The 26,067-nt window shown below is 32.3% G+C and overlaps 5 protein-coding genes across 5 annotated transcripts; all 5 read right to left on the bottom strand.

Moving 5' to 3' along the window:
* Window positions 1–1,311: 1,311 nt before the first annotated feature.
* Window positions 1,312–4,344, bottom strand: LOC128190367 (uncharacterized). Its single transcript, XM_052862394.1, has 6 exons — window positions 4,192–4,344; window positions 2,864–3,230; window positions 2,583–2,672; window positions 2,354–2,497; window positions 2,198–2,247; window positions 1,312–1,959 (listed from the first exon to the last, which is right to left on the bottom strand). The coding sequence occupies exons 2-6, from the start codon at window positions 3,219–3,221 to the stop codon at window positions 1,816–1,818; spliced, it is 786 nt and encodes a 261-aa protein (XP_052718354.1). The 5' UTR covers window positions 3,222–3,230; window positions 4,192–4,344; the 3' UTR covers window positions 1,312–1,815.
* Window positions 4,345–9,846: 5,502 nt separating this feature from the next.
* Window positions 9,847–13,693, bottom strand: LOC128190372 (uncharacterized). Its single transcript, XM_052862400.1, has 6 exons — window positions 13,506–13,693; window positions 11,556–11,897; window positions 11,256–11,345; window positions 11,023–11,166; window positions 10,861–10,910; window positions 9,847–10,684 (listed from the first exon to the last, which is right to left on the bottom strand). Exons 2-6 carry the CDS (start codon window positions 11,887–11,889, stop codon window positions 10,592–10,594), a joined length of 711 nt encoding a protein of 236 aa, XP_052718360.1. The 5' UTR covers window positions 11,890–11,897; window positions 13,506–13,693; the 3' UTR covers window positions 9,847–10,591.
* Window positions 13,694–14,653: 960 nt separating this feature from the next.
* LOC128190366 (uncharacterized) lies at window positions 14,654–16,724 on the bottom strand. The gene is made up of 5 exons (XM_052862393.1): window positions 16,338–16,724; window positions 16,089–16,178; window positions 15,858–16,001; window positions 15,197–15,246; window positions 14,654–15,045 (listed from the first exon to the last, which is right to left on the bottom strand). Exons 1-5 carry the CDS (start codon window positions 16,690–16,692, stop codon window positions 14,893–14,895), a joined length of 792 nt encoding a protein of 263 aa, XP_052718353.1. The 5' UTR covers window positions 16,693–16,724; the 3' UTR covers window positions 14,654–14,892.
* A 1,710-nt stretch (window positions 16,725–18,434) lies between these two features.
* LOC128190371 (uncharacterized) lies at window positions 18,435–22,057 on the bottom strand. Its single transcript, XM_052862399.1, has 6 exons — window positions 21,976–22,057; window positions 20,429–20,741; window positions 19,851–19,940; window positions 19,618–19,761; window positions 19,467–19,516; window positions 18,435–19,173 (listed from the first exon to the last, which is right to left on the bottom strand). Exons 1-6 carry the CDS (start codon window positions 21,976–21,978, stop codon window positions 19,054–19,056), a joined length of 720 nt encoding a protein of 239 aa, XP_052718359.1. The 5' UTR covers window positions 21,979–22,057; the 3' UTR covers window positions 18,435–19,053.
* Window positions 22,058–22,956: 899 nt separating this feature from the next.
* LOC128190370 (uncharacterized) lies at window positions 22,957–26,034 on the bottom strand. The gene is made up of 6 exons (XM_052862398.1): window positions 25,965–26,034; window positions 24,617–24,966; window positions 24,322–24,411; window positions 23,921–24,064; window positions 23,774–23,823; window positions 22,957–23,665 (listed from the first exon to the last, which is right to left on the bottom strand). The coding sequence occupies exons 2-6, from the start codon at window positions 24,954–24,956 to the stop codon at window positions 23,567–23,569; spliced, it is 723 nt and encodes a 240-aa protein (XP_052718358.1). The 5' UTR covers window positions 24,957–24,966; window positions 25,965–26,034; the 3' UTR covers window positions 22,957–23,566.
* Between the last annotated feature and the right edge of the window lie 33 nt (window positions 26,035–26,067).

Raw genomic sequence — 26,067 nt, 5'->3', positions numbered from 1 at the left:
TAAGGAATGTCAAATTATCTTTTCAGTCAACTAAATTCCATTCAGTGGCTCCTGTTGTATTGAAATTTGTGTTGTAGTGTATTTTAATTGTACATTGTATCGACTTGTGGAGAATGCAAATTGCTATATAGCATCCAGATGGAAAACATTTGGCACATTTGTCATAGTTATTTGACCAGCACCCGATAGGTCATTGGAAAGAATCCCATTAATTTCGGTTTACCTTAGTAGTTCATCTCAGATGGGTTAAGCACTGAAGAAACAGAGTCTCAACTTTGACCACTTGTAGTTCATAATTGACCTGACTTAGCGTTCTTCTTCTTTCTTTAATATGGAGTTGCCCCCCCCCCCCTCCCCGGCCCCCATTTTTTAGGAACATGCTATGAAATTGAATTGAAATTAAGAACATTAACAGGGAAGTTGATGTTATTGGCCCCCTCCGGACTAGACTTGTCATGATAAAGAGTTGCCCTCCCCCTTTTTTTGTTTTTGCTTGTCAAGATTTTTTGCCCCATCCCACTTCTAAAAATGTATTTGAGTAACAATGAGGTATTTGCCTCATTTGAACTAAGTACACTTCGGCCATATTTATCAAGATTATTTTTCTGTTGTCCCACCCCAAACCATTGAAAAAATCAATTTTAAAACTGTTCTCTTACAAATTACAATAAACGGTATAATCAAAGACGGTTTCAGTTATCTAAAAGATAAAGTTTGATTTTAATTATATATGACTTTGTTACAATCATGTTTATTTATTAATGACTTTTTAAATTTCATTAACCTGTTAAGAAAGCATTATGAAAGATGATTTAGTAATTTTCTGCAAGTCCAGTAAATTGCAGACTGTTTGTAAATACTAAATTTGTCTGGTATTTTAAAGAAACCTTCCACTTTTTCAGGACTAACGGATTATTTTAATCTTAACAGAGCACAATTTACCCATTTTTGAGTAAAGGTTCAGAATAATCAAGTATAAAAATGAGCTGGGTATTTAGAATTCTATTTCAAGAAATAAAAACCCAGTTATGCCATCATAATGTAGTATATGTACATGACAAGTTCAAGTGTATTCAAACCTTGACCAGCAATGGGGGATCAAAGTTTTTAGGGAAAAACAAAATAAAAAATCTCCAAAGATAAACTGTACAATTTGTGAAATCAATGTTAAAAAATTTTAATGTAGCGGTTTTAATGGTTTTTTAAAACCATAAATACGACGGTACGAAATAAAATGGGCTAAAAGTGGGCAAGATTTTACGTAGAGAGCTTTTTAAAAAAAAATTGCAAAAACAAACAACCAAATGACAATGTAGTTCTTGAAAATATATTTAGTCTTTACACAATTTCTTCGTAACAGAAAATAAAATTAGCACCAACGTTTATAACACGGTAAATGTCATTTTCTTACAATTTTTATTCACATTAACATTTAAGAAAATGGTTATTCATGTACACATGAATTTCATTCTTTTTTTACATAGCACCAATGAACGCGTTGAGAAGGAAACAAAGTATTCCAAATCAGATGAAAATACTAGTTTTCGAAAGAAGATAACGTCACAAAGCAATACAAATAGACTGGTTTGGTATGCTTCAACATAGTTACATCTTTGCTAGAAAAAATACATTGAATGCTTAAACATGTTTTATAAAAATGTCAACCAATTTCATTATTTCCCCATTGTCATTATTCACAGCCTCTACTGTTATATGTATGAAGTGAATCATATCAAACATAGATTTACACCTATTTATCAAAAAGCTACATATGTACACGTAACAACAAAAATAAGTCAGAAGATGTCAGCCTTTTTACAAATGGCCAACTATTTCTGATGACGGATTGACAAACACACGTTTTGAAGGAACAATCTGCAGAGTTATGTTTAAACAGGCGAACAGTGGAGGTGGATTTTTTTCATAACTGAAGATTTTTGCCACAACAGTGTAAGATCCCTGTAAGAAAAATGATTTTAAGATTATAAATTCGTATGCCGGTCAAACATAATGTACTATGTTACAAATGATTACAGTATGCATGTATAGTGCTTTTATCAATTTGTTTTCATAATTATTGAAATCATTGACTAATTTCAGAATCCAAATTCATAAAAGCTTGACCTCTAAAACCATATTTTGAAAAAGCGAGAAAACTCAAATCATGTGTGAAAACCACATTTATAAATGAACCTACCTCGGGTACCCTATTCAAATCACTGAATCGGAAAGAATAAACATGTCTGTCTGTAAAATACCGGTATAGCTTTTGGATAATAATGCAAATAACATAAATCAAACAAATACACCAATTTGTGCTTTATGATAAAGATATCAATGCTTCATTCAATACCTCCTTTTTTTAACGGACATCCTATAAAGGGGGCTACGTGTTTGAGGTCATTGCAAGCCACGTCTTGGTCCAGGGAGAAAATTGGGTCAGGACTACCTTCCATATAGACGTCTAAGTGGGCCAGACCCTTGTTGAAGTCGATAGCTGTTTAGCAGAATGACATAATTAATCATTCTTAGCTTTTTTGCATAAGATTACTAGCATATTCTATACATGGAAAAAATCTTACGATTGGTGACGTCGAAGTAAATCATGACAGACTTTTGTGGATCAATGACCTTTGGAACCCATGAAATGTTTAGATGAGCACCTTTTGGTCCTGTAAAGATAAATTAAACCTTATGTAATATTCTGGTATTTTATATGCGAAAATCATATTTAACTATAAAAATCCAAATAATTCATGACAACCATTCAACAAAATTAAGACATATAATAAGAATATCAAGAATTGTGGATATTGAAAAGAAGTCTCCATAGATGGTCCTTCAAATAACTGTTGTTACCTACCACAAACAAAGGCTGTTCCTGTGTTGTTTTCTGCTTTATCTAACCACTGCAAGCCGGACAATGGCAGCATGTCTTTCAGGATTTTCAAATTAGCGGCATTATGGGCCTTCGTCATTAGCGAAGACAGCGAAGTAAGCGAAGAATCAAATACTCCATTGTTCTCTGAGACTTCAATTTTCGCATTCTCTCCTTTCACATCCCCTCTTCTCCCTCCAAATCGGATGATCTCCTTGATATTTATTTGTTTGTCGATCACAACATAGTTTGTGTCTGATCTTGTTTTTCCGTCCTCTTGTGAAAACGAAAGACTGACGAAAGAAATGATTGACAGCAACACTTGTACCTTTAATCTAGTCATTGTTTACACCTACAAACAAAAATGATAATAAAATAACACTTTCTAACAATTTCACAGAATTTGCCATTTCTAAATTTGGATACTAGTACTAGAAAAACATTGAAATAGTGAGCTTTAAAGTCAATCAATTAGGTTTCTTTTTTTTTTTTTTTTTTTTAATTTGGACTGTTGGTGACAAACCCCATGTTTGAATCAATATTTCGCATTGATATACGCGATTTCTGGGTTTAAAATGTAGTTTTCTTTATATCTTTTGTTTGGTATTTGTTATTACGTGTAATGGACCCATTTTTAGCAGATGGATAAAACTCTCATATTCATGTTATATGGCGTTTTGATATATCTTCATGTTAATTAGATAAATTGTTTAGGTTGCAAATTAGACACCATATAGCTAAGCGTTCCCTGTTCATTACTAGACTGAAATATTCAATAAATTGACCAAAAAAGTAGGATCAAATTTGTTTAAGATTTTAATATAAGGTACTGTTTCTCCAAATTTTAAAGACACCATTAAAATATGCAATAATTGTGAGGATATTGGGTCATATGCCAACATGCCAACATTAGCATGCTAATAGCGTTGTCAATGAGGTTATTTATATGAATCGGAATTGGATTAAACACTTTAATTTTGAATAAAGATATTTCAGAATTGAAAAGTCCATATTGACAAATTGATATATCTGACCCTAGATAGCTTGGAATCTCTCTGCAGGTCATTATGACTAGATCTTATGAAATACAGTGAATACATGGCTATGTTGACAACATCTCGGTGTGACATTTCTAACAACGCGGGACATGCTTATCTACAGCTCTCCCTATTTAAATATAAACCTATATTGTGGTATAAACAAAATACAAGATATCCTTAAGAAAGATCCCCGCAGAGAGAGAGAGAGAGAGAGAGAGAGAGAGAGAGAGAGAGAGAGAGAGAGAGAGTATTCATTTTGATATATCACCTTACCTTTGATTGCAATTATGTAAAAAAATGTAACACTTGGGTAGATCTTCTAACTTCCTGACCCAGAGAGTAAAACTTCCTGGTTTGAACCGGGGGTTATTTTGGAAACCCCGATTATCATGGCACAGCTATTTAAATACCCGGGTCACCAGTGTCATGCACATGTTAATGTTGTATGGGTTGATGAATATCATTAAAAATTGAACAATATCTCTTTAATAATGTTTAAAAGGTTGTTGACTTTTCGCCTACCAACCAAATTGGTGTATAACATGTTTTGCTTCGTTAAATAAATTCACAAGTTAACTAACATTGTTTTTGAAAATATATACATGTATATGCAAATGTGTGCAAACTATGTCATACAATACTGAACTCCATGCATCATTTAAAAATTCTGAGCGATTTAAGTTTAGCTATTTAGGGTATTTTATGAACCAGGTCTTTCCAAACGTTATCATGATAACATTAAAATATACAACACCTGTGGAAAACCCAGAACATGCTCAGATTTCGTCCTTTGGCAATAAACAAATAAACCTGATATTTTATCGGTGAGTCGCTAAATATAGGCTTACACGGAAATATAATACCCTTCGCTAAATTAAGTGCCACATTTACTCTCTGGGGTTGATTTTTAAAACAATTTTAATGAAATAGAACAATTTAGCATAACAATAATTCAGTGTGAAATTGTTTTTCAAAGTGGTAAACTTAGGGATTTTTTTTTTGTTTTTTAAAAAAACCGTCAGAATGGAATCAACAATTCATATTTTGATATTTTTTGTTAATTCTCAAGTTTGATACAATATGAACGAAATAAAACACCATTTAATTACTTTTCACCAGTTCTCTTATTTAAACAACTATTTAAATATACATTAGAGCTATTGGCCAAATATAACTTAAGATGAGGTCAGGTGACATCATATCTATCTAAAGAGTTCTTAAAAGCCGTTGAACAACTTTCCCTACAAAATTCTCAAACAGTTCTGATCGCATTTAGTAATGAATCCAGGATTTGTTAAAAGGGGTCGGGAGTCTGGGACCGTCTTGGGGCGCTCAGTAGGTCCTGTTGGGGGCCAAGGGACGAAGCCCGTGGAACCTTCTTTTTTTTAGGGGAATAAAACCCCCTTTAGAGTAATTCTGGCTATACTTGACATATAAGATCTATAAATAGCAACAACAAAAAAAGAAACTTGATTCTCGTTGGCTTCACAGGTTTTTAATATCACAAAAGGGGCCACTTCATTCTATATTTGCCAGTGGTATTGCAGCTGACCAGTGTTGCATCTGCGATTTGTTTTAGTTCTAGTATATAAATGTTTTAGAAGGAACATCAAAGTCCAGTGGTCGCTTAATTCAAAGAACTGGGGCATGCCTTTAATATAACCTTAAACTTCACACAATATAATTTGTATAAATTCTAGCAATGCTCTTCCTCTACGTTATTTTTTTTGCAAAAAGGCAAAAAAAGAGATACGTCAACTTTTTCAATTATTAACTCTCAGAGTTATATGATTGGTCTCACGGCCTAAATTGAGTCAGTGTCCGTCGTCTGTCCGTCTGTAATCTTTTACGTGTTTAACCTCTTCTCTACCACTCAGGCTTATCCTATTGACGACAACCTTGTTCATTTGAGAATAAAAAATGTAAACGTTTCTTAAACTGGTATGTTTCTGTCCAAAATGTCCAAAACTTTTATCAAAAGATAAAAAAGAAAGACAATATGACGTTTTACAAATTGTTTCGTATGAAAGTTATGCTTACAAGAACAAAACAACGCATTTTTAATCATCTATAACTGCGCAGCTAAACTTTAAGACCTAAAAATAGGAAATAATTTGAGATATTTTTTATTAAAGACATTTTTTGGACCCATCTCCCACTTTTACAAAGAATTTACCTTTATAACTGAATTAATAAAAACTTGGGACTGGTATAGAGATTTCTGTCATATTTAATACAGATTGTTTTGAATTGACATTTATTTTTTTTAAAGAAAATTTAACGTCAATGTGCCTCCATAGACACAGGAGTTCTAAGTATAGACTGTTTTTTAGCTCACCTGAACCGAAGGTTCAAGTGAGCTTTTCTGATCACCCGTTGTCCGTCGTCCGTCCGTCCGTCTGTCTGTCTGTCCGTCCGTCTGTAAACTTTTCACATTTTCAACTTCTTCTCAAAAACCACCAGGCCAAATTTAACCAAATTTGGTACAAAGCATCCTTATGGAAAGGGGATTATAAATTGTTAAAATGAAGGGCACAGCCCTTTTCAAAAGGGAGATAATTGCGAAACAGTAAGTAAAGGTTGCATGTCTTTAAAAATCTTCTTCTCAAGAACCACTGCACCAGAAATGCCAATATTTACACAAAAGCTTGTAAACATAGTGAAGATTCTAAATTATAAAAGTTGTGACCCTCGGACCAAAACTAGGGCCCCAGGCGGGGTTCAAAGTTTAACATAGAAATACATAGGAAAATGTTTAAAAAATCTTCTTCTCAAGAACCACTGCACCAGAAATGCCAATATTTACACAAAAGCTTGTATGTATAGTGAAGATTCTAAATTGTAAAAATCGTGACCCTCGGACCAAAACTGGGGCCCCAGGCGGGGTTCAAAGTTTAACATAGAAATACATAGGAAAATGTTTAAAAAAATCTTCTTCTCAAGAACCACTGCACCAGAAATGCCAATATTTACACAAAAGCTTGTATATATAGTTAAGATTCTAAATTGTAAAAATCGTGACCCTCGGACCAAAACTGGGGCCCCAGGCGGGGTTCAAAGTTTAACATAGAAATACATAGGAAAATGTTTAAAAAATCTTCTTCTCAAGAACCACTGCACCAGAAATGCCAATATTTACACAAAAGCTTGTATATATAGTGAAGATTCTAAATTGTAAAAATCGTGACCCTCGGACCAAAACTGGGGCCCCAGGCGGGGTTCAAAGTTTAACATAGAAATACATAGGAAAATGTTTAAAAAATCTTCTTCTCAAGAACCACTGCACTAGAAATGCCAATATTTACACAAAAGCTTGTATGTATAGTGAAGATTCTAAATTGTAAAAATCGTGACCCTCGGACCAAAACTGGGGCCCCAGGCGGGGTTCAAAGTTTAACATAGAACTACATATAGAAATTGTTTAAAAAATCTTCTTCTCAAGAACCACTGCACCAGAAATGCCAATATTTACATAAAAGCTTGTATATATAGTGAAGATTCTAAATTGTAAAAATCGTGACCCTCGGACCAAAACTGGGGCCCCAGGCGGGGTTCAAAGTTTAACATAGAAATACATAGGAAAATGTTTAAAAAATCTTCTTCTCAAGAACCACTGCACCAGAAATGCCAATATTTACATAAAAGCTTGTATGTATAATGAAGATTCTAAATTGTAGAAATCGTGACCCTCAGACGAAAACTACAGCCCCAGGCGGGGTTCAAAGTTTAACATAGAACTACATATGGAAAATGTTTAAAAAAATCTTCTTCTCAAGAACCACTGCACCAGAAATGCCAATATTTACACAAAAGCTTGTATATATAGTGAAGATTCTAAATTGTAAAAATCGTGACCCTCGGACCAAAACTGGGGCCCCAGGCGGGGTTCAAAGTTTAACATAGAAATACATAGGAAAATGTTTTAAAAATCTTCTTCTCAAGAACCACTGCACCAGAAATGCCAATATTTACACAAAAGCTTGTAAACATAGTGAAGATTCTAAATTATAAAAGTTGTGACCCTCGGACCAAAACTAGGGCCCCAGGCGGGGTTCAAAGTTTAACATAGAAATACATAGGAAAATGTTTAAAAAATCTTCTTCTCAAGAACCACTGCACCAGAAATGCCAATATTTACACAAAAGCTTGTATATATAGTGAAGACTCTAAATTGTAAAAATCGTGACCCTCGGACCAAAACTGGGGCCCCAGGCGGGGTTCAAAGTTTAACATAGAAATACATAGGAAAATGTTTTAAAAATCTTCTTCTCAAGAACCACTGCACCAGAAATGCCAATATTTACACAAAAGCTTGTATGTATAATGAAGATTCTAAATTGTAGAAATCGTGACCCTCGGACGAAAACTACAGCCCCAGGCGGGGTTCAAAGTTTAACATAGAACTACATATGAAAAATGTTTAAAAATTTTCTTCTCAAGAACCACTTCACCAAAAATGCCAACACATACACAAAAGGTTGTATATATAGTGAAGATTGTAAAAATTGTGACCCCCGAACAAAAAGTGGGGCCCCAGTAGGGGTTTAGATTTTAACATATATAGGAAAATGTTTTAAAATCTTCTTCTCAAGAACTATAGTGCAACTGTTTGGGATAATACTATGCATACATGTACATCCTTAAATAATGTAGATTCAAAAAATTGTAACTCCTGGACAATTGATGGGCACCAAGAGGGGTTCAAAATTTAAACATTTTAAAAAACATAAAGGAAAAGTTTAAAAAATTTTCTTCTCAAGAACTACAATGTTTTAGTTTGTGGAATTTCTATGCATGCATCCTTCGCTTATGTAGATTCCTAATTGGTAAAATCGTGACCCCGGACCAATACTGGGGCCCCAAGATGGGGTCAAAGTTTATTATAGAAATATAAAGGTAACATGTTAAAAAATCTTCTTCTCGAGAACTACAATGCTTCAATTTGTGAGATTACTATCATGCATACAACCTTGGATAATGAAGGTTCGACAGTTTTAAAATAGTGACCCCTTGACTAATACTAGGGACCCAAGATGGGTTTAAAGTTAAATGTAGAAGTACCGGTATATATGGAAAATGTTTAAAAATCTTCTTTTCGAGAACTACAATGCATCAATTTGTCAGATAACTACGTAAGCACCCTCAAAAAGTGTAGATTCAAAATTATAAAAGCCGTGACCTCAATCTAATACTGGGGCCCCAAGAGGTGTTCAAAGTTTAGCATAGAAATAAAGAGGGAAAATGTTGAAAAATCTTTTTCTTGGGAACTATAATGCTTCAGCTTGTGAGATAACTATGCAAGCATCCTTAAATAATGTAGATTCCAAATAATAAAAACTTTAGCACTGGACTAATACTGTGGCCCCAAGAGGGGTTCAAAGTTTAACATAGAAAGATATATTGAAAATGTTTTTAAAAAGTTTTTCTCGAGAACTATAATGCTACAGTTTGTGAGATTACTATGCAAGGATCCTCAAATTGTGTAAACTCTAATGTAGTGGAACCAAGAGTTATCTTTCTTGATGTTCTGTACAGTCTGAGAGTTATTCCTCTTGAAGTGGAACTCTTCTACGTTCAGTTTTTCAGGTTGTGTACGTGCGGTCCCACCGCAGTGCTACATATTTTCATTCCTATGTTACTATTTATGTTGTTCAAGCCAACCATAAACCTCGGACCATAACTGGGTCCCCAGAAAGGGGTTCAATGTTTAAAATAGAAAAAGCATATGCTACGAAATGTAATGTTACAAGGAACTGCTGTTCAGGTGAGCGATGTGGCCCATGGGCCTCTTGTTTTATTGTTCTAAAACATGCCGAATGATAACAAAAGGGTACCCTATTTTGAGGCAAAGCAAAGTTTTAATGTGCAAGATTCAGCCTTTTTCTTAACAAAAGGTCGTAGAAAGGACACCAATAAACCCCATTCAAGATTTTAAAATCTTCCAAATAAGTCTATAGCAGCACAGTTTTACAGCTGTTTTGAGTTATCAAGATGGCGTTGTTCTGGTTTTGTATGGCTAATTTGCATATAAAACAACATGCAAAACCTCATATTGCTCTTTGAAAAATCTTTTGGCAACAGTTTTGTTCAGTTTCTGACTAAAAAAAAGCCAGTCCAGAAAATGTTTACATTTCTATTCTCAGATATACATGTACAAGATAAACGCGCATCCCCATTAAAGAAATCATACTTACGGAATGAATCATTTTTGCAAGAACCACTGCATCAGAACTATCATCATTTTCGACAAAGCTTCCTTGTCAATTGTAAATTGAACAAGTTTTTCACTGCTTAAGAAATAGAAGGAAACTCTTTAAAAACATCCTCTTAAGAATTGCAATGATACAATTCATGATACATGTAATACTATGTTATACTGATAAAGTATAAAATCAAAATTCTTCATACCCACACATCAAAATTGAATCTCCAGGGGTTCAAAATACATCATATCATGGAAATATTTAGGAAAAGTATTTTAAAGTAGTCTAAAAATTGCAATGGTACAATATCTGATATTGAAAAATGTTATTATACAAGCATCCTGATAGTGTTGAATCAATATCGGCAAAATCTTTAAAAATATTCTTCTTTGATATGTGAGTAAAATATGTCAGTGTAGCTACAATTGGCCAACTATTTCTGATGATGAACTGGAAATCAAATGTTTGGATTAGATGACGTGTAATGTAAAGTTCAAGCAGGCAAACAGAGGGTGTCGGTTTCCTTCATAACTAACGATTTTTGCCACAATAACGTAATATCCCTGAAAAAAAAGAAAAAATTACAAGACGTTTAATTCATAATTCTATATGGATTAAAAATATTCTAAACCATGTAGCATATTTATGTGCTAAGGATAAATTGCTTGTTTTTATAAAAAAAAATATTTATTTAGATAAATTTTGGAGAAAATGGATTAATAACCATAAAAGAACTTACACCAGGTATTTTTTCTAAACTGTGGTAATGACGAGAAACAGAAAGTTTTTCTGTAAACAAATTTTTTTGCACAATTAATTTTAAAGGCAATACTACACGTAAAACAAACAAATGTACAAGTCAGAGCGAAATTTTAAAAAAAAGTATTGCTTTATTTAATACCTCCTTTTTTCAATGGACATGATGTAAAGGGGTCAACACTTTTGATATCAGTGCAAGCGAAGTCTGCAGCCAATGAAAAAATTGGGTTTGGACTACCATCAATATAGACATCTAAGTGGACTTGACCATAGTTGAAGTCAATAGCTGTTGAGCATATAACGTGATTATAAAATACTTATATTTCAAGCATATGTATTGCTTATCATTATAGATCAAAATTGAAGATATCTTACGATTAGTGATATCGATGAAAATCCTGACGGATTTGTTTGTATCAATCACCTTTGGTACCCATGAAATATTTAGATGAGCACCATTTGGTCCTGTAAAGATAACAAGTTAAACCTGATGTAAAATTCTTGTATTCTTATGCCTAGATCATATGAAACTATAAAACACCAAACAATTCAAGACAATCATTCAACAAAATAAAGACATTTTATTAGAATTTCAAGAACTGTGGATAATAACACATAATTTTAAAATAAAGATTTCTCTATAGAGTGGTCCAGCAAAATACTGTTGTTACCTACCGCAAACGATGGCTGTCCCTGTGTTGTTTTTTGCTTTAACCAACCCCTTCATGCCAGACAACGGCACCATATTTTTCGAACTAGTAGCACTGTGGGCATCTGCCAGCAGTGGAGACAGCAAAGATTCTGACAAATCTTTGTCTGCTGAGACTTTATTCTTGGTTGTCTCTCTTTTCACCTCAACTTTTTTCCCACCAAATCGGATTATCTCTTTGATATTGAATTGCTTGTCAGCATAGTTTGAGCGTCCCCTATCTTGTCTGTTCCCTTGGGAGAATGAGAAACTGACGATTACAGTGGTGGAAACCAACAGTTGTATGGTTAAACTAGTCATCACAAGTACTGAAAACAAGAACAAATAAAATGTTTCAAAAAAATAGATTTTCAAGTTTGAAAGTCATTGACACATTGAACTTAAAGTCAAACAATTTATGTTTTCAAATAAAACATTTATAAGCATTTGAAAATCACTTTTAGGGCCAGATAGAAAAATATTATTTTCCTCTGTTTCGTTTGATTTAATATGCAAAAATCTAAATTCTATGCTGGCATTTCGTATAAAGATGTATATATTGATAGGTCATATCCAATCAAACTTGTTTAGGCTTTTTCATTCAAGACAGACATAGCTATTTTAATGTAAATAGTAATGCATCACGCAATAGAATCACTTCTTTTTTGTTCTAAGAAATCAATTATTTTGACGTTTTGGTACTTTGTTTTAGTAGTATAACTTTTAGGAATATGGATTATTAAAATGATTGCGTTTTTAGGACACTGTATATTAAGTTTTCTATTCATTTTTGTATAAAAATACCTATTTCAAAAGAGTTAGATAGTGAATATTTTAAAAACTTACAGTTCATTTATTACATGTAATTAAAACATAATTAACATTTGCATATGCAGTACAAAAATAACGGATCAAAGTGTCATATTCATGACGACCTATATTGACATTAGCGTAAAACAGAAGTTTCTTATAATGTTTGTAAAAAGAGTAAAGTTGAAAGAAAAATCAATAGAATATGGCAAAATTTATTTTTTCTGTAGATAAAATCGGTATAAAATTTAGATTTTAAACGATTGAGATGAATCTTCCCAAATCCCCTTTTTTGGAATATTAATACTTAGAGAAGAGTGACATATCTAGGACCTTCCATTGGATAAAACTAAGCTAAATATTTGTATATCGCATGCCAATGTATGACAATGTTATAAATAACATTATAAGATATTTTTGGATAACAGAACAACTGCATTTCTTTATAGTATTATTCCCTCTATTTCTTAGGGAAACTTATAGTTAATTCATAGCTCTATATAAACAGCCAGACTGAAATCTACACGCCCCGTTTATCAATTGGTCGATATCTACAGCTGCTGAAACTGATAAGAAACTGACAGGACATATTTAGACACGCCCTGTTTATCGATTAGTCCAAACCTACAGCGACCTAGAAAAAATCACGGACTGCACAAAATAATCATGACGATGTCAGACTCAAAGTCTCACAGGAGACGATTTGGCTGTTTCTTTTAGCTAACGTACTTACGTACATTGAGAGTAATTTAGTGAATTTTACTTACTTTTCATAATCAATTTATCAATTAGCTTAAAGAAAGATGTTAATATAAACAATAAAATGCTTTCTTTGATGATTCATTCGGGTTATGTAGGTAGCGATCAATGCAGAAAAAATTTACATAACCCGCTAACGCAGGTTATGTATTTTTTCTGCAATGTCGCTGCCTTCATATCCCGAATGAATCACCAAAGAAAGCATTTTATTGTTTAAATAAAACAGTACATGCACATCTTTTTAAATCACCTTATCTGAAAAAAAGCCGATGATACTGAGAAATATACAACCAAAACGCACAATATCAAAAATGAGAGAGAGAGAGAGAGAGAGAGAGAGAGAGAGAGAGATTACTACTTTTTCCTACCTTTGGTTGTGATAATGCAATGAACCTGGGGTAGATCTTTTGAGGTACTCGATGTAGATGGTTTTTAACTTCCTGGTAAGTTTGGTGTCATCCGTGCATAATGTCAAGGGTATTTAAATACCTGACTTCAATACATTTTGTTTATTAGAAAGTTGAAAGAAAACTCAAATATTGTACTGATTTAACCGACATTCAGTTACCGCAGTAACTGTCATACAACCATACAAGCAACATGGCGACGACTGAATAACGAAATCGATAAAAAAAAAAAAACCCAGCCATTATTAGTTTTTTCATCAAAACGGTTCAACGCTCCAAAACATGTTGACTTTGAAAATCTTTTAGCGACATAGCAATATATCAACAATTAACTTTTATACCAGTATTTTAAGAAAATTATACAGTAACGCATACTTCTTAATTTAAGGGATAATATAGTTTACCCCCCCAAAAAAACCCCAAAACAAAAAAAGATATTTGTGCAATGTTTTATGAAAATGAAACTAAACGGTTCGAAACCTGATTCATAACACTTCAATGCATTCATTCAAAATTGTTTAGGATAATTTGTCTGCACTGCTTGGTGTGTCATAGGACTGACGACATCCAAAAATAAGCATTTAATGCATATATTTATATTTTCAAACTGATGTCTATTTGTATGAAATACTGTGTATATCGCCGCTGTGAAGCCATTATTTGCGCTCTTAGTCAAGGATATGAAACGTACATGGAACAGTCATATTAACATGTTATCTAGTTAGCTTCCGCGACAAAAAATATAGTGCCAGACACTTTGTGGAGAAAAATCTTTTTTATTAAGGAGTAGATATAACGTTATGAATGTATTTTCCTGGAATGTCTAGGGATTACATACATGTATCGCCGTTAGACAGCAATAGAAATAAAAAGTTTGTTTTGCTCCAGTTTCAAAACTATTCTTATTGTGATTTGAAATTGGTCTGTCGTGTCGCTGATGAGCCAACTAAAGATCAATAGATAATATTAAGATTATCAAAATTTATTCTCTTTAATTATAAAAAGATATACAAGAATCAATATAACATGTATCCAGATTTTGTTTTTCTGTAATCGGATGCAAAAGTATTTTTTACCTGTAAGTGTTGGTATTGGTATTTTTAGAATGAAGTCCCGGTCTCAAAAAATTAAATTGATGGGTGAATTACAAAGTTAAACACGAATATTTTACTTTTTGAAAGTATTTTGCAAATATTTTGCAAATGAGCATTCAATTTGCTGAGCTGCATAACTTGAGTCAGGAGAAATTATAAATTTTGTAACAAATTATGTAATAATCTTGTACTGGAATTGTAGGATTAGCAATCAACTACATTCAGGTTAAAAATCAAGAAAATTGTCACGTTTGTTACAAATGATCAAATTCATATTGTCCTTGCATTGGTGGTTTGGCAAGCATTTGATCTGTTTCTTTTACCCTCAGGGTGAAGTTCAGACAGGCAAACAGCGCATGAGGGTTTGTATCATAACTGATGATCTTCAACACTATAGTATAAGCCCCCTGTACAAATAGAAGTATAACATAAGTATAAGTTATCATAATAATCAAGTATCATCGAACTATACATTTTATTTCACTAGTTTTTCACTTTTATTATTCAACACACTGATTTAAAAATACCGGTAATCATCAAGTGTAAAAATAAACTTACGACAGGTACTCGACTTAAATCGCTGTAACTAAATGGTACTTTAATTCTATCTGAAAAAAGAGGAAATTTGTACAAAATAATGACAATGCTATACAGAAAACCATTAACGTTCATTGCATTAACAAATAATTTTGATTATTTAAGATTAAAGGATAAGAACCGAGTTAAAGTTTAAGTATGAAAACAAAATGCAACATTTTAAGTCAATCTGCATAGTATAGCATAAAAAACCAAATAAACAAACAAAAAAAGGAAACAAACACCCCCCCAACCCCCCCCCCCCCCCGAAACAATTGACATGAATAATATTTGCTATAGAAAATAAATGTAAACGAAAACAAACTCTAAGACACATGAAATTCATTTGTTTTATTTGCTCAAATCAGATTTAAAATTGATTTGAATTGTCCTTAAGCAGAAAATGCCGGGTTGAATACCCAGGCAAATCTTATGAAATACAAAAAAAACCCAACTCCTTTCAACTTTTTTTGTCGTGGAGCTACCTATAATACGGATTTTTTTCTGATTACTTTTCCTTTTAACATTAAGAGCTTCAGAAGAATAAATAAAGTCGTTCCAAATTAAAGTCTATAAAAGTCTATCAAGAATAACTTCAAATATCATAACATTCAACTTAAATACTAGTTGTTTTAGTACGTACTTCCTTTTTTCAGAGGACATGTAATAAGTTTAGTCATCTCATGAATGTCTTTACATGCGATGTCTTGGTCAACGGAGAAAACTGGGTCAGGGCTATCCTCCAGATACACATCAATGTGACCTTGACCGTGGCCGAAATCAATAGCTATTTAAACAAATAAACGATAATAATTTTTTAAAAATTCTTATTATTGCTAAAAAAACAAATAGATCATTTATAAATCCCTCTTACGATTGACGATGTCCAAATAAAATTGGATCGCCTTTTCTCTATCGACGAGTTTTGGTGTCCATGAAACGTTCAAGTGGGCTCCCGGTGGTCCTGTCAAAGAAATTTTTGACATTTTCTAAGTTAGTTATTATTTAAACGACAACTTTTAAAAAATAAAAATTTTCCTGAAAACCATATTAAGATTTTTAAAGATTATTGAAAAATAAACTATTGATATAGAATTGCATGTTCTTAAACTTAGTTGCCTACCACAAACGATGGCAGTTCCTGTGTCCGATAGCTCTAGGCCAGACAATGGCAACATATTTTTCATCTTCCTCAAATTAATAGCATTGGATACCCTCGTTAAAAGAGAAGTCAGTGATGATCCGGATTCCGCATTATCCTTGGGACTATCAAATTCTGAGACCTCTCCATTTGCATCGCCCCTTCTACCAAATCTTATGATTTCCTTAACATTGATTTTATTGTCGACCAGGACATAGTTTGGGCGTCCACGTCCCTCCCCGTCCTCCTGAGAGAACGAGAGACTGATGAAGACAATGATGGATGCCAAGCACTGTATTGCCAGACTTTTCATTGCCACTTCACTGCAAACACACATTTAAAATGAATTTCCAGCTCTAGGGACACTATGATTTATCTAATTTGTTTTCTTCCTGGTGCGAACACGTATCAAACGCATGCAATTCAATTGATTTTCATTAAAATAATTTCCCTAAATATTTTAAAAATGTTTCTAGGGTCAAAAGTACAAAGTCTTTCATTAAGTTTCATTAAATTTCAACAAGTTCATTGAAAAATATAATAAAAATCATTGCAGAGAATACAGCGTTTAGGAAATAACTTACAATGTACTAACAAATACCATGGTTTCTTTTTATCTTATCAAACTTTTACATGAAAGTTTTCTTAAATAATTGGTTCACATTATTTTTCACATATCAAATCATTGTTCATAATATAATAGGGGACTTTTATAATACAGGACAGAGAAAGACAGCCGAGCAGAGAACGTTATATTCGGCATACATATATTAATTCCCCGTCTTAAATTCAATGATAAGTGTTAATTGTTATAAATGTCTAGGCAGTGTCTTTCAACCCCCATATATACCCGCATTTTATCAACTATATTTGTTTTTCAACTAAACATATTCAATTAGTATTCTTTTTAACGCCTTTAAGCTATATCTAGATATCTTAGAGAATTTACTGGTATACTAGTATATGCGTTGTGCTTTGCAAGAAGAGTTATTTAATTTTTATTCATAATTTTCCAAAGAGACCCGATTGTCTTTTAAACCAAGACCACCATGAAAGGTATTAAAATTGAATGCTTATTATGGCAAAAGTTATAATTTTACAGATAAAGTTTTAATACTTTTTGCGCTTTCTTAGTTGTAACGGTTTTATGAACTGCGGGAAAGAAATGCCTTATACTTATAAAGCATTGATTAATGAATTGTATTACAGTCAAATAGCAAATATTTGAGTCGTTACAACGGATTTTGTGTCTAGTAACAGTGGTCTAAAACGTCTTTTTAATATCTTTTTGAGGAAATGAAGACGTCTAAAGTTACTTCAGTGTACTTTAAATTGTGATTTATTAAACTTAAAATGAGGAAATTTAAAGTAATTATTTCCTTGATTATCGCTCGATATCCGTAAAACAGCAAATGGGGGTGATTGATATCATAGCGTCAGGATCATAAAGTTTCTCTAGATTAAAGTCCCTATTTCAATTATTTATAAAATGAATACTTATTATTAAATACACTTGAAATTTGTAGCTAGCAAGCGTATATAAAGACACATTATCATAGCATTCTAGTTTTTCGATGTACAAATTTTGACCTTAGTTTAAGATTCTTTCAGGATCCTTGCACCTGGTTAAGAGAGGAAAACCAAAAAAAAACATTACAACAAACCATACAAAATAATTTTTAAAGATGATAAAAAGAAGTAGTTTGGCAAAAATAAAAAAAAATCAAGATACATTGTGTGTGTACTATTGTATTACGTTTAAAGTATGAACAATTTCTGTCTCTCTAAGATATGAAAACTTCTTAAACATCGAGCAGTGCTATATAGTGTCAAGACAATTTTCAATGTAATATTTTGAATTTGGTTATACAATGTAACCATAGTCGCTCATACCTCATAGAGATCGGTGATGTTCAGTTAGCATGAATAATTTGATATGCAATATTAGCTATATGTCGACCAGAGTGTCTTTTTATTTGAATGAAAACAAATACTGTTCTTATGACCCAGAGTACCGCATTGATACATCTAATGTTTAACTGTTACTCTCAGAAAAGTATAACAAAGACAAAGGTTTGATAAGATATTTTATTTTGATAATAACGTGGCAATAATGTGGGTACGCCCGTTATCAAATCAAATATTAGGTCAAATCAAATATCAATGTAGACACTACATTGCAAAACAAAGAGCATTCCCAAAAGTATATCCATAAACAACACTACAGCTACACATACAAAAATATAGCTCAAAGTTCAAACAACATACATTTACAAGTTAAACGTTCACGTTTAGCACACAACAAATTCAAGTTTATCGCGAAGAAAGCATTGACCCTGGAAGGTGCAAAGATCAAAGCTTGGTAATATTTACAAACAGATTGCCACTTTTATGCCAGAATGCTACATGTCCATCAGTGTGGGAAGCATAACAGCAGTATCGTCCGAAAACATTGATACCTTTAAAAAACAGCTGGCTTTTTTTGGCGATAATATTTTATAAAATAAAGCCTAAGCAATTTCACCAACCTCATTTAACGAGTTGTTAAAGGAAAAGGAGGCTATTTATTACTTCTAACCAACGATAGCGAAACGGTTTTCCCAAAATAAGGTATCATTATGGTGAATTTAAATCGAATTAAAAGAGGCTGCTAAGTTAACAGTAGCTCTTTTGTAATACCATTTTGGCACTGTCTTAATTATGGTGTTTTAAACATAACCGTTGATGGTTTAATCTCTAAGGTAGCATTCAGACACGCAAACAGTACTTGGGAATTCTGTAAATAACTGCACACATTCAACACAATGGTGAAAGATCCCTGTAAGGAAAAATATCGTAATTTGATTAAAATTTTAAGCATTAGATATGTTTATAAATACAGTTTTCTATAAATTTTTGTATTTATCTCAACAGAAAGTTTTAACAATTACGATAACGATTTTTAGATATTTCATAATAACACATTAACATTATTTATAAATACTTTCCTTTATAATTATGTATTTTTCTTTGACAAAGGTTTTATAATATATATCAAAACGAAAAATTCATTTACTCCTAAATCATTTACATATGGGTTGAATAGCGATGTTTCTATCGACAATAACTTACGACTGGTAATGCTTGTAACTGGTCGAAAAGCAAAGGCAAGGTTAAATTATCTGCAAATAAAAAGTTATTGTTTTTCAAAAATGTTGATAAAATAACAGTATTTACAAAAATTCCACGTTAAAGAAGGTAAAAAATGTTAAAAATTTCATACGTCCTTCCTTAACAGGGCATTCTAGGAAGGGAATCTTTTTGGAAAAGTCATCACAAGCGATTTCTTGGTCCATTGAAAAAAGTCTGTCAGGGCTACCTTCCAAATACACATCTATATGGGCCCTACCCTCGGTTAAGTTAATGGCTGTTTTACAAATTCAAAACATGATGAAAACACCTTTTTTTCATAAGATATATTAATTTTAAATATCAAAACATTCAAATTATTCTTACGAGCAGTGATGTTAAGATGAATCTGGACGAACTTTTCCGGATCGATGATTTTTGGTTTCCATGTTATGTTAAATTTAGCTCCTTCTGGTCCTTAAAGTAAAATTTTACGGTTGAAAATAAATGTAATTTTTAAAGAGAATATAATTCGTTTAATAAGCTTTTTTCTAAATTCGAATACTCATGCACCAAGGCCCATATAAACTGCCTATCATAAGCGAAACTAGTTTATCGTTTCCCTGCTTAAAATCTATAGAATTTTTGTTTTAAATCTATAGCATTTTTTTAAACTCAGAAATTGTTAAATATATTGGTAATGCATTAAATATTAGTAATAAACATACTCAAAAGATAACAAATCAGACATGTATGAATAGATAGGCAAAAACACTTATCTTGGTCAAGTAATAATGAAAACAATCATTGATTTAATCTTCATTTCCCACTGATATTAGGGACATATCCTTGTTTTTACGTAAACAGTCTCTTCAATAAAAGTTGAAATAATTATGTATTCTTATATAACCCTTTTTGGCTTCGAATGAAAATTGAATGAAAACATAGCAAAAAGTTTTTGGTACCACAAACAATAGCTCGTCCCGTGTTGTTGTCTGCCTCTTTATTTAACGACAACATTTTCGTTTTCCTTAGACTAGTGTCAGTTGACACCTTCATCGGCAAAAATGGATTAGATACAAATGATCTGTTTTTCTGGTGAACTTCTCCCAGCGCATTGCTTCCCCTCTCACCATATCGGATGATCTCCTTGATACTGACTGGTTTCTTCACGATACTTTTTGGTCTCTTTCGCTCTATTCCGTCCTGTTGGGAAAGCGAGAGACTGACAGACACAAGAAGGAGAAGTTTTATGGTTAGTCTTGTCTTTATCAACGTCTGCAAGCAAAATTGAACGAAAATCATAATTTTTTTCATATTTTGACCATGTTCTAAAAACTAAGCACTAAAAACGTCATTGTAATACGTGATACTCTGATCTTTTTGAAAAAGAAATTATTCAGCCTAGTATATTTTACCCAAAAATTTAAAGTAAGGGTATTGTCAGCGATTTTAAGTCCTATTTTAATAATTATTTTATTTTGCGTGTTGAAATTAAAACACAATTGATGGTTTAATATATAAAGTGGTTGTTGTATTTACTTTCAGTTATTGCTTCAAATGCTGCATTTCGATAAAAGAAGAAAACGATAATCGTTGTTTAATATTATGAAGGATTACCATCTGCTAAATACGTAACTCGTACATGTTGGAACTTATTATGTTTTTATCGGAAAAATAACAATTTAAACAAGATACCAATGTTTCTGTTTTACTTTTTAATTGTCTCTTATCTAAACATTTGGAAGATCCTTTAGACATGTTTGGTGTCTAAAAAATTACCGAAAACACTGTGTCGAAAAGTTTTGCCACTGCCAAAGTGTTAAAAATAATTTTGAATTTTTTTAAATATCCTGAGGAAGAGTTTTTTCTCTACCTTGGAAATTCTCATTTTCCTTTCAGATTTTGATTTCCAAAGATAAATATCTCACCTGTCAGGTAAAAAACACAGGTTATCATACACTCTATAGGCAATGGTCTATTACATTTAATTTAAGAATGTTTTAGAATATTGCACCTTAATTAGACGGGTGCAAAAACGCCACCATGATTCTGGTATATTTATTCGACACAGTGTTTTAATTGTTTTATGTATGGATGTACATGTAATGACCCAGCAGACTATTTGAGACGATAGGATACAACGTTTTCTATGTGTCTCAATTAAGTATTTCAGTTAGTTACTGTAGCCATATTTTCTGTGCACAGACTGACGGGTTGATTTTATATAAAAAGGGAACACAGGAAAATTCAAAAATATATAAAATATTTGATATCGTAGCAATTGGATTCGAGACTCCACAAAATGGCGGTTTATATTGGTCTGCTAAGCTTTTAAGCCATAGAAAATGATAGCTAGGTTTTAAAAGAAATCTTTGAGTATTATAAAGAATGACATAATTTTGGCTCGTGCAGAAAGAGAGAGAGAGAGAGGAGAGAGAGAGAGAGAGAGAGAGAGAGAGAGAGAGAGAGAATTTGAAAAAATTGTGTTCAACCAAGAAAAATCTCTTACCATGCTTGCAAAGGTAACCTGCTCTTTTACAGAAAAATGATTTAAGTGAAGAAAAGGAGAAAAAAGCTTATTTTGATTTCTAAAAATCTTCCTGGTTCGTATCTGTTTCGCATGATTGCGTTTCAAGGTTTAGAAACGTTAATACTTTGAAAAGATTTAGAGTGATTTAAGTACTTTTCTGAAGGTTAAACGTTACAAAACAAATTTATGGAGAAACATAGAGCTTATTTAGTAAACAAATTCAAAACTCAATGGACAAGACGTTGTGTTTTTGTTGGCTTTACTTTTTGAGAAAAGAATATGAATGACAAATATTATAGTTCAGCGACAAAAATCTAACAAAAATTTATGAGTATAATCAGTCAATAGTGTATCATACCAAAATTAACTTAGTTCATTGTATTAAAATTATAAAACAATTTTCTGTTTCAATTATGCAAAATACGTTTGCTCAAATGAAAAATATAAAGTTTCCCTTGTAAAAAAACAAACGTTTCTACAAAATCCACTATGTAAGAGTATTGTTACAGTAGTCACTTACACATGTGTATATAAAAGTGGAAACTTTTCAATTGACGCCTGTCTTATAAAATGTTTTTTAAGTTTAATATCGATATAAAGGGATATTGCTTGTATGAAGTTTTATTTTATACATATAGAATATTAAGTCTTTTTCTAAAAATGTAATCCTCCAACTGAAATGCTGATTGAAAGTTGATTTAGACAAGTTCCAATGGGGCATATTCTAAAATCTGACCTGGCCTCATTGGTCTGGTCTCGTGTTTAGCCTAAAATCTGGTCTATCCCAAAATTATGCCTCTTCAAAAATGTTTGGACTCAAATTAGTTTATTTTCACGTTTTTAAGGATTTTTTTTTAATTATCAATGATTTCTCTAAAAAAAATGAAACCGCTATGCTATTTTAATGTTTGAGAGATAATCATATGAAGAACAAATACAAACAACAAATGACCGGGCTGATTGACATTCATTTTATTTTATCCATGTTGATACACACACAAATATTGTATCCATGATTATACACACAATCAATACTGATGTAATAACGCAGCATAAAAAGTCAGAGCCGTATCCCCTTCCCCCCACTTCGAAAAGTAGACGAACTGTTATTAGAATAATAACTAAAAGTAAAATATAACTTTAAGAGACTGGCGATTGAAAAAATCAATTAATATCTTAAACTTTTGTAAACTGATGAATGGCATCGAATTTGCCCCATCACTGTGTTATGAACTTTAAAATGCCATGTAAGCATCGGTCAAACCCAAATTCCCCTCCCCAGCAGAAATTTGATACCAGTCCCTTTTTTCACTGATCTTCTACATTGCGACCAGACTCGTTACCTGCACTATGGTTAAACATTTAAAAGCAATGGAATATCTTTTGTAAGTCGTTTTCTGGGTTCTGTTTTGATATGCAAATTAGCATTCCCTACAATGAAATATAAGAGCCAACCGATGAGTAATATGATAAATATACAAAATTTTAGCATGCTTCGACATCGACAAGAAAACTGTCCCGCTATTAGTGAAAAGATAATACATCATCCCTCTGGATTATGAATCACGTGTTATGATGTAGCAATGTGTAGGGTGAAGTTCACGCAAGCAAACAGTGGTGGAGGATTTGCCTCAAAACTTAAGATATTCAAAACAACGGTGTACGAACCCTGTAAGAAATAAATTATCAATAAGAAAGAATTTATCTGCTTTCGATTTAAGAAAGAGAATGATGTGTAAAAATACATAATATGTAGAGATTATCACCAAAAAATTACCACAGGTTGTAGGGTTAACTTGCTATATGGAATCGCAAATCTTATTGGCACTGTAAATAAATGTACAAAAGATTACCTTATGTATTTTAATATTTTCAGATATCAATAAAAGATATTATGATTAAGGCTCACACTTGATTAACATACCTCCTTTTTGTAAAGGACACTGTATAAAAGGGTCAAGTTGTTTAAAGAAACTACAAGACGTGTCTCGAATCACGGAGTACATTGGATAAGGGCTGCCTTTTAGATATATATCAAGAATCCCTTGACCTTTGTCGAAGTATGTTGCTGTCATGCAAAACAAATAACATGTACATGTACCACAAAGCCAAAAACTGTTATGAAGAAAAATTACTTATTTCTGCAAAACACATAATAAATAGATACTAGTAAATAAGGCTACCACTAAGGCAATTTTTATGAAGTTTTTTATTTGAAACGATCAAAAATTCTGGCAGCGATCAAAGTATCAAAAATTATTTGTTTTATATTTTCACTAATTGGAATTTCGACTTTTATAACTCAATCAAAATGCTTTTGCTTACGGCTGATCATGTCAAAGTATATTCTAACACATTTATACGGGTCAATGACTTTGGGTCTCCATGTAATGTTCAGATGAGCACCTTCTGGTCCTTTGAAAAGAAAATACTTCAACTGAATTTTTTTTTTCGACTTTAATACCTTGCATAATAAATCATTGTTTAGCCTGAATCCAAAACACACAGTGCTTACTAAAAAATGTAAGTAAAATAAAAAATTATATATCACGTATCGATTGACATTGGTTTTGGGTAAGTAAGTTTGTATTTAAAATAAATGATCATCATATTTACTTACCACAAGCGACGACTGTCCCCGTGTTGTTATCGGCCTCATCTGAACCCTGTGGTCCCACAAACGACAGCCTATGTTTTTGATATTTGAACTTTGCATCAGTTGATGTTTTTGCAAACACAAAAGACCACAAGGATTCGTTGTTTCTCATAATCTCAAATTTTTCAATGTTTCCCCCCTGTGCTTTGATCCTTTTTCTACCAAGCTGCACGAAATTTTTGTTTTTGAATTTCTTGTTGATTGTGGCATTGTTTTGGGGACTCCGTCTTGCTATGTCCTCATGACAGACATACTGACAGATGCAAACAACGAGGAATGCTAAAATCTGTATCGGCATATCCATCGCCGAGAGACTGCAACCAAGAATGAAACAACTTTTACTTTTAGATTTTTTGGCTTATATTTTGACTTCCTGATATGCGAAATTGCGATTGGAAGATACTAACCTGTTTCTTGATTTGGAGACTGACATTCACACAATATCACCAAAGGAAATCAATTTTTCCTTTCCAATACGGTTTTCGATTCAATATTTCCTATTTAAAAATTTTCAAATAGGAATGTCTGTATAAGTTAAAGAGAAAAAACGTCTCTCGTTCTTGTAATTTTTTTTAAAACTTAACTGACAGGACTTCCGAGCAAAACTGTTACTGATACAATATAAAGCGTTAAATCAGGGCAATGCCGTTATTTTCATGTTAATTTAAATTGATTCGAATTGTACATGATATGGAGCGTATGATACAAAAAGGAAAAAAATCAGATATGTGACCACGTAGATTGTACGAGCTTAGAAAGCCATTTGGAGCTACATCCGGTTGCGCAGTACGAACGGGGTAAAGAAATGTTGGGGTACAGGGTATATGGTTGTGGCACGGATGATTATCATTAAGATTCATTTTAATAAAATCTAAAGCCTTTAGCAACTTATACTCTTCTCTTTGCACAAACTTATCTTTATTCTAAGCCGTCTCTTGTTACAAGTATCCTTTATTTCATCCTGCCATTCTAGATTGTAAGAATAACTATTTTTTGTAGTTTACCTTACTTTAATTACGTGTGCCTTAAAGTTTTGCAGATCATTGTAAAAAACATGATTATAATGATCCATGAGTACTTAATGTTGTTTTCTTTTTCTTGTGAGACTTTTAAATAAAATGTTTGAATCATACATTACTCTAATTTTGATTATATTTTGTATATAATGAAAATCTTTGTTCTATCAATTTGTACGTACCTGATAAAAAAAAATCGCATGTTTTGTTTTCAGTATTATTAATACAGTTGAGAGAGAGAGAGAGAGAGACAGAGACAGAGAGAGAGATATTATATAACATAAATTAAATCTTACCTCACAATGTAAAAAGTGTTCCTTTTCAAAATTATAACAACACTTACAGAGATGAGGAAGTTTTATAGCATTATTACCTGTTATATGAACGATTTAATGATAT

This window comes from Crassostrea angulata, chromosome 6 (genome assembly GCF_025612915.1).
Source record: "Crassostrea angulata isolate pt1a10 chromosome 6, ASM2561291v2, whole genome shotgun sequence".
Taxonomy (NCBI): Eukaryota; Metazoa; Mollusca; class Bivalvia; order Ostreida; family Ostreidae; genus Magallana; species Magallana angulata.
The sequence above is the reverse complement of the archived record's forward strand: the minus strand, read 5'-3'. Positions and strand labels throughout refer to the sequence as shown.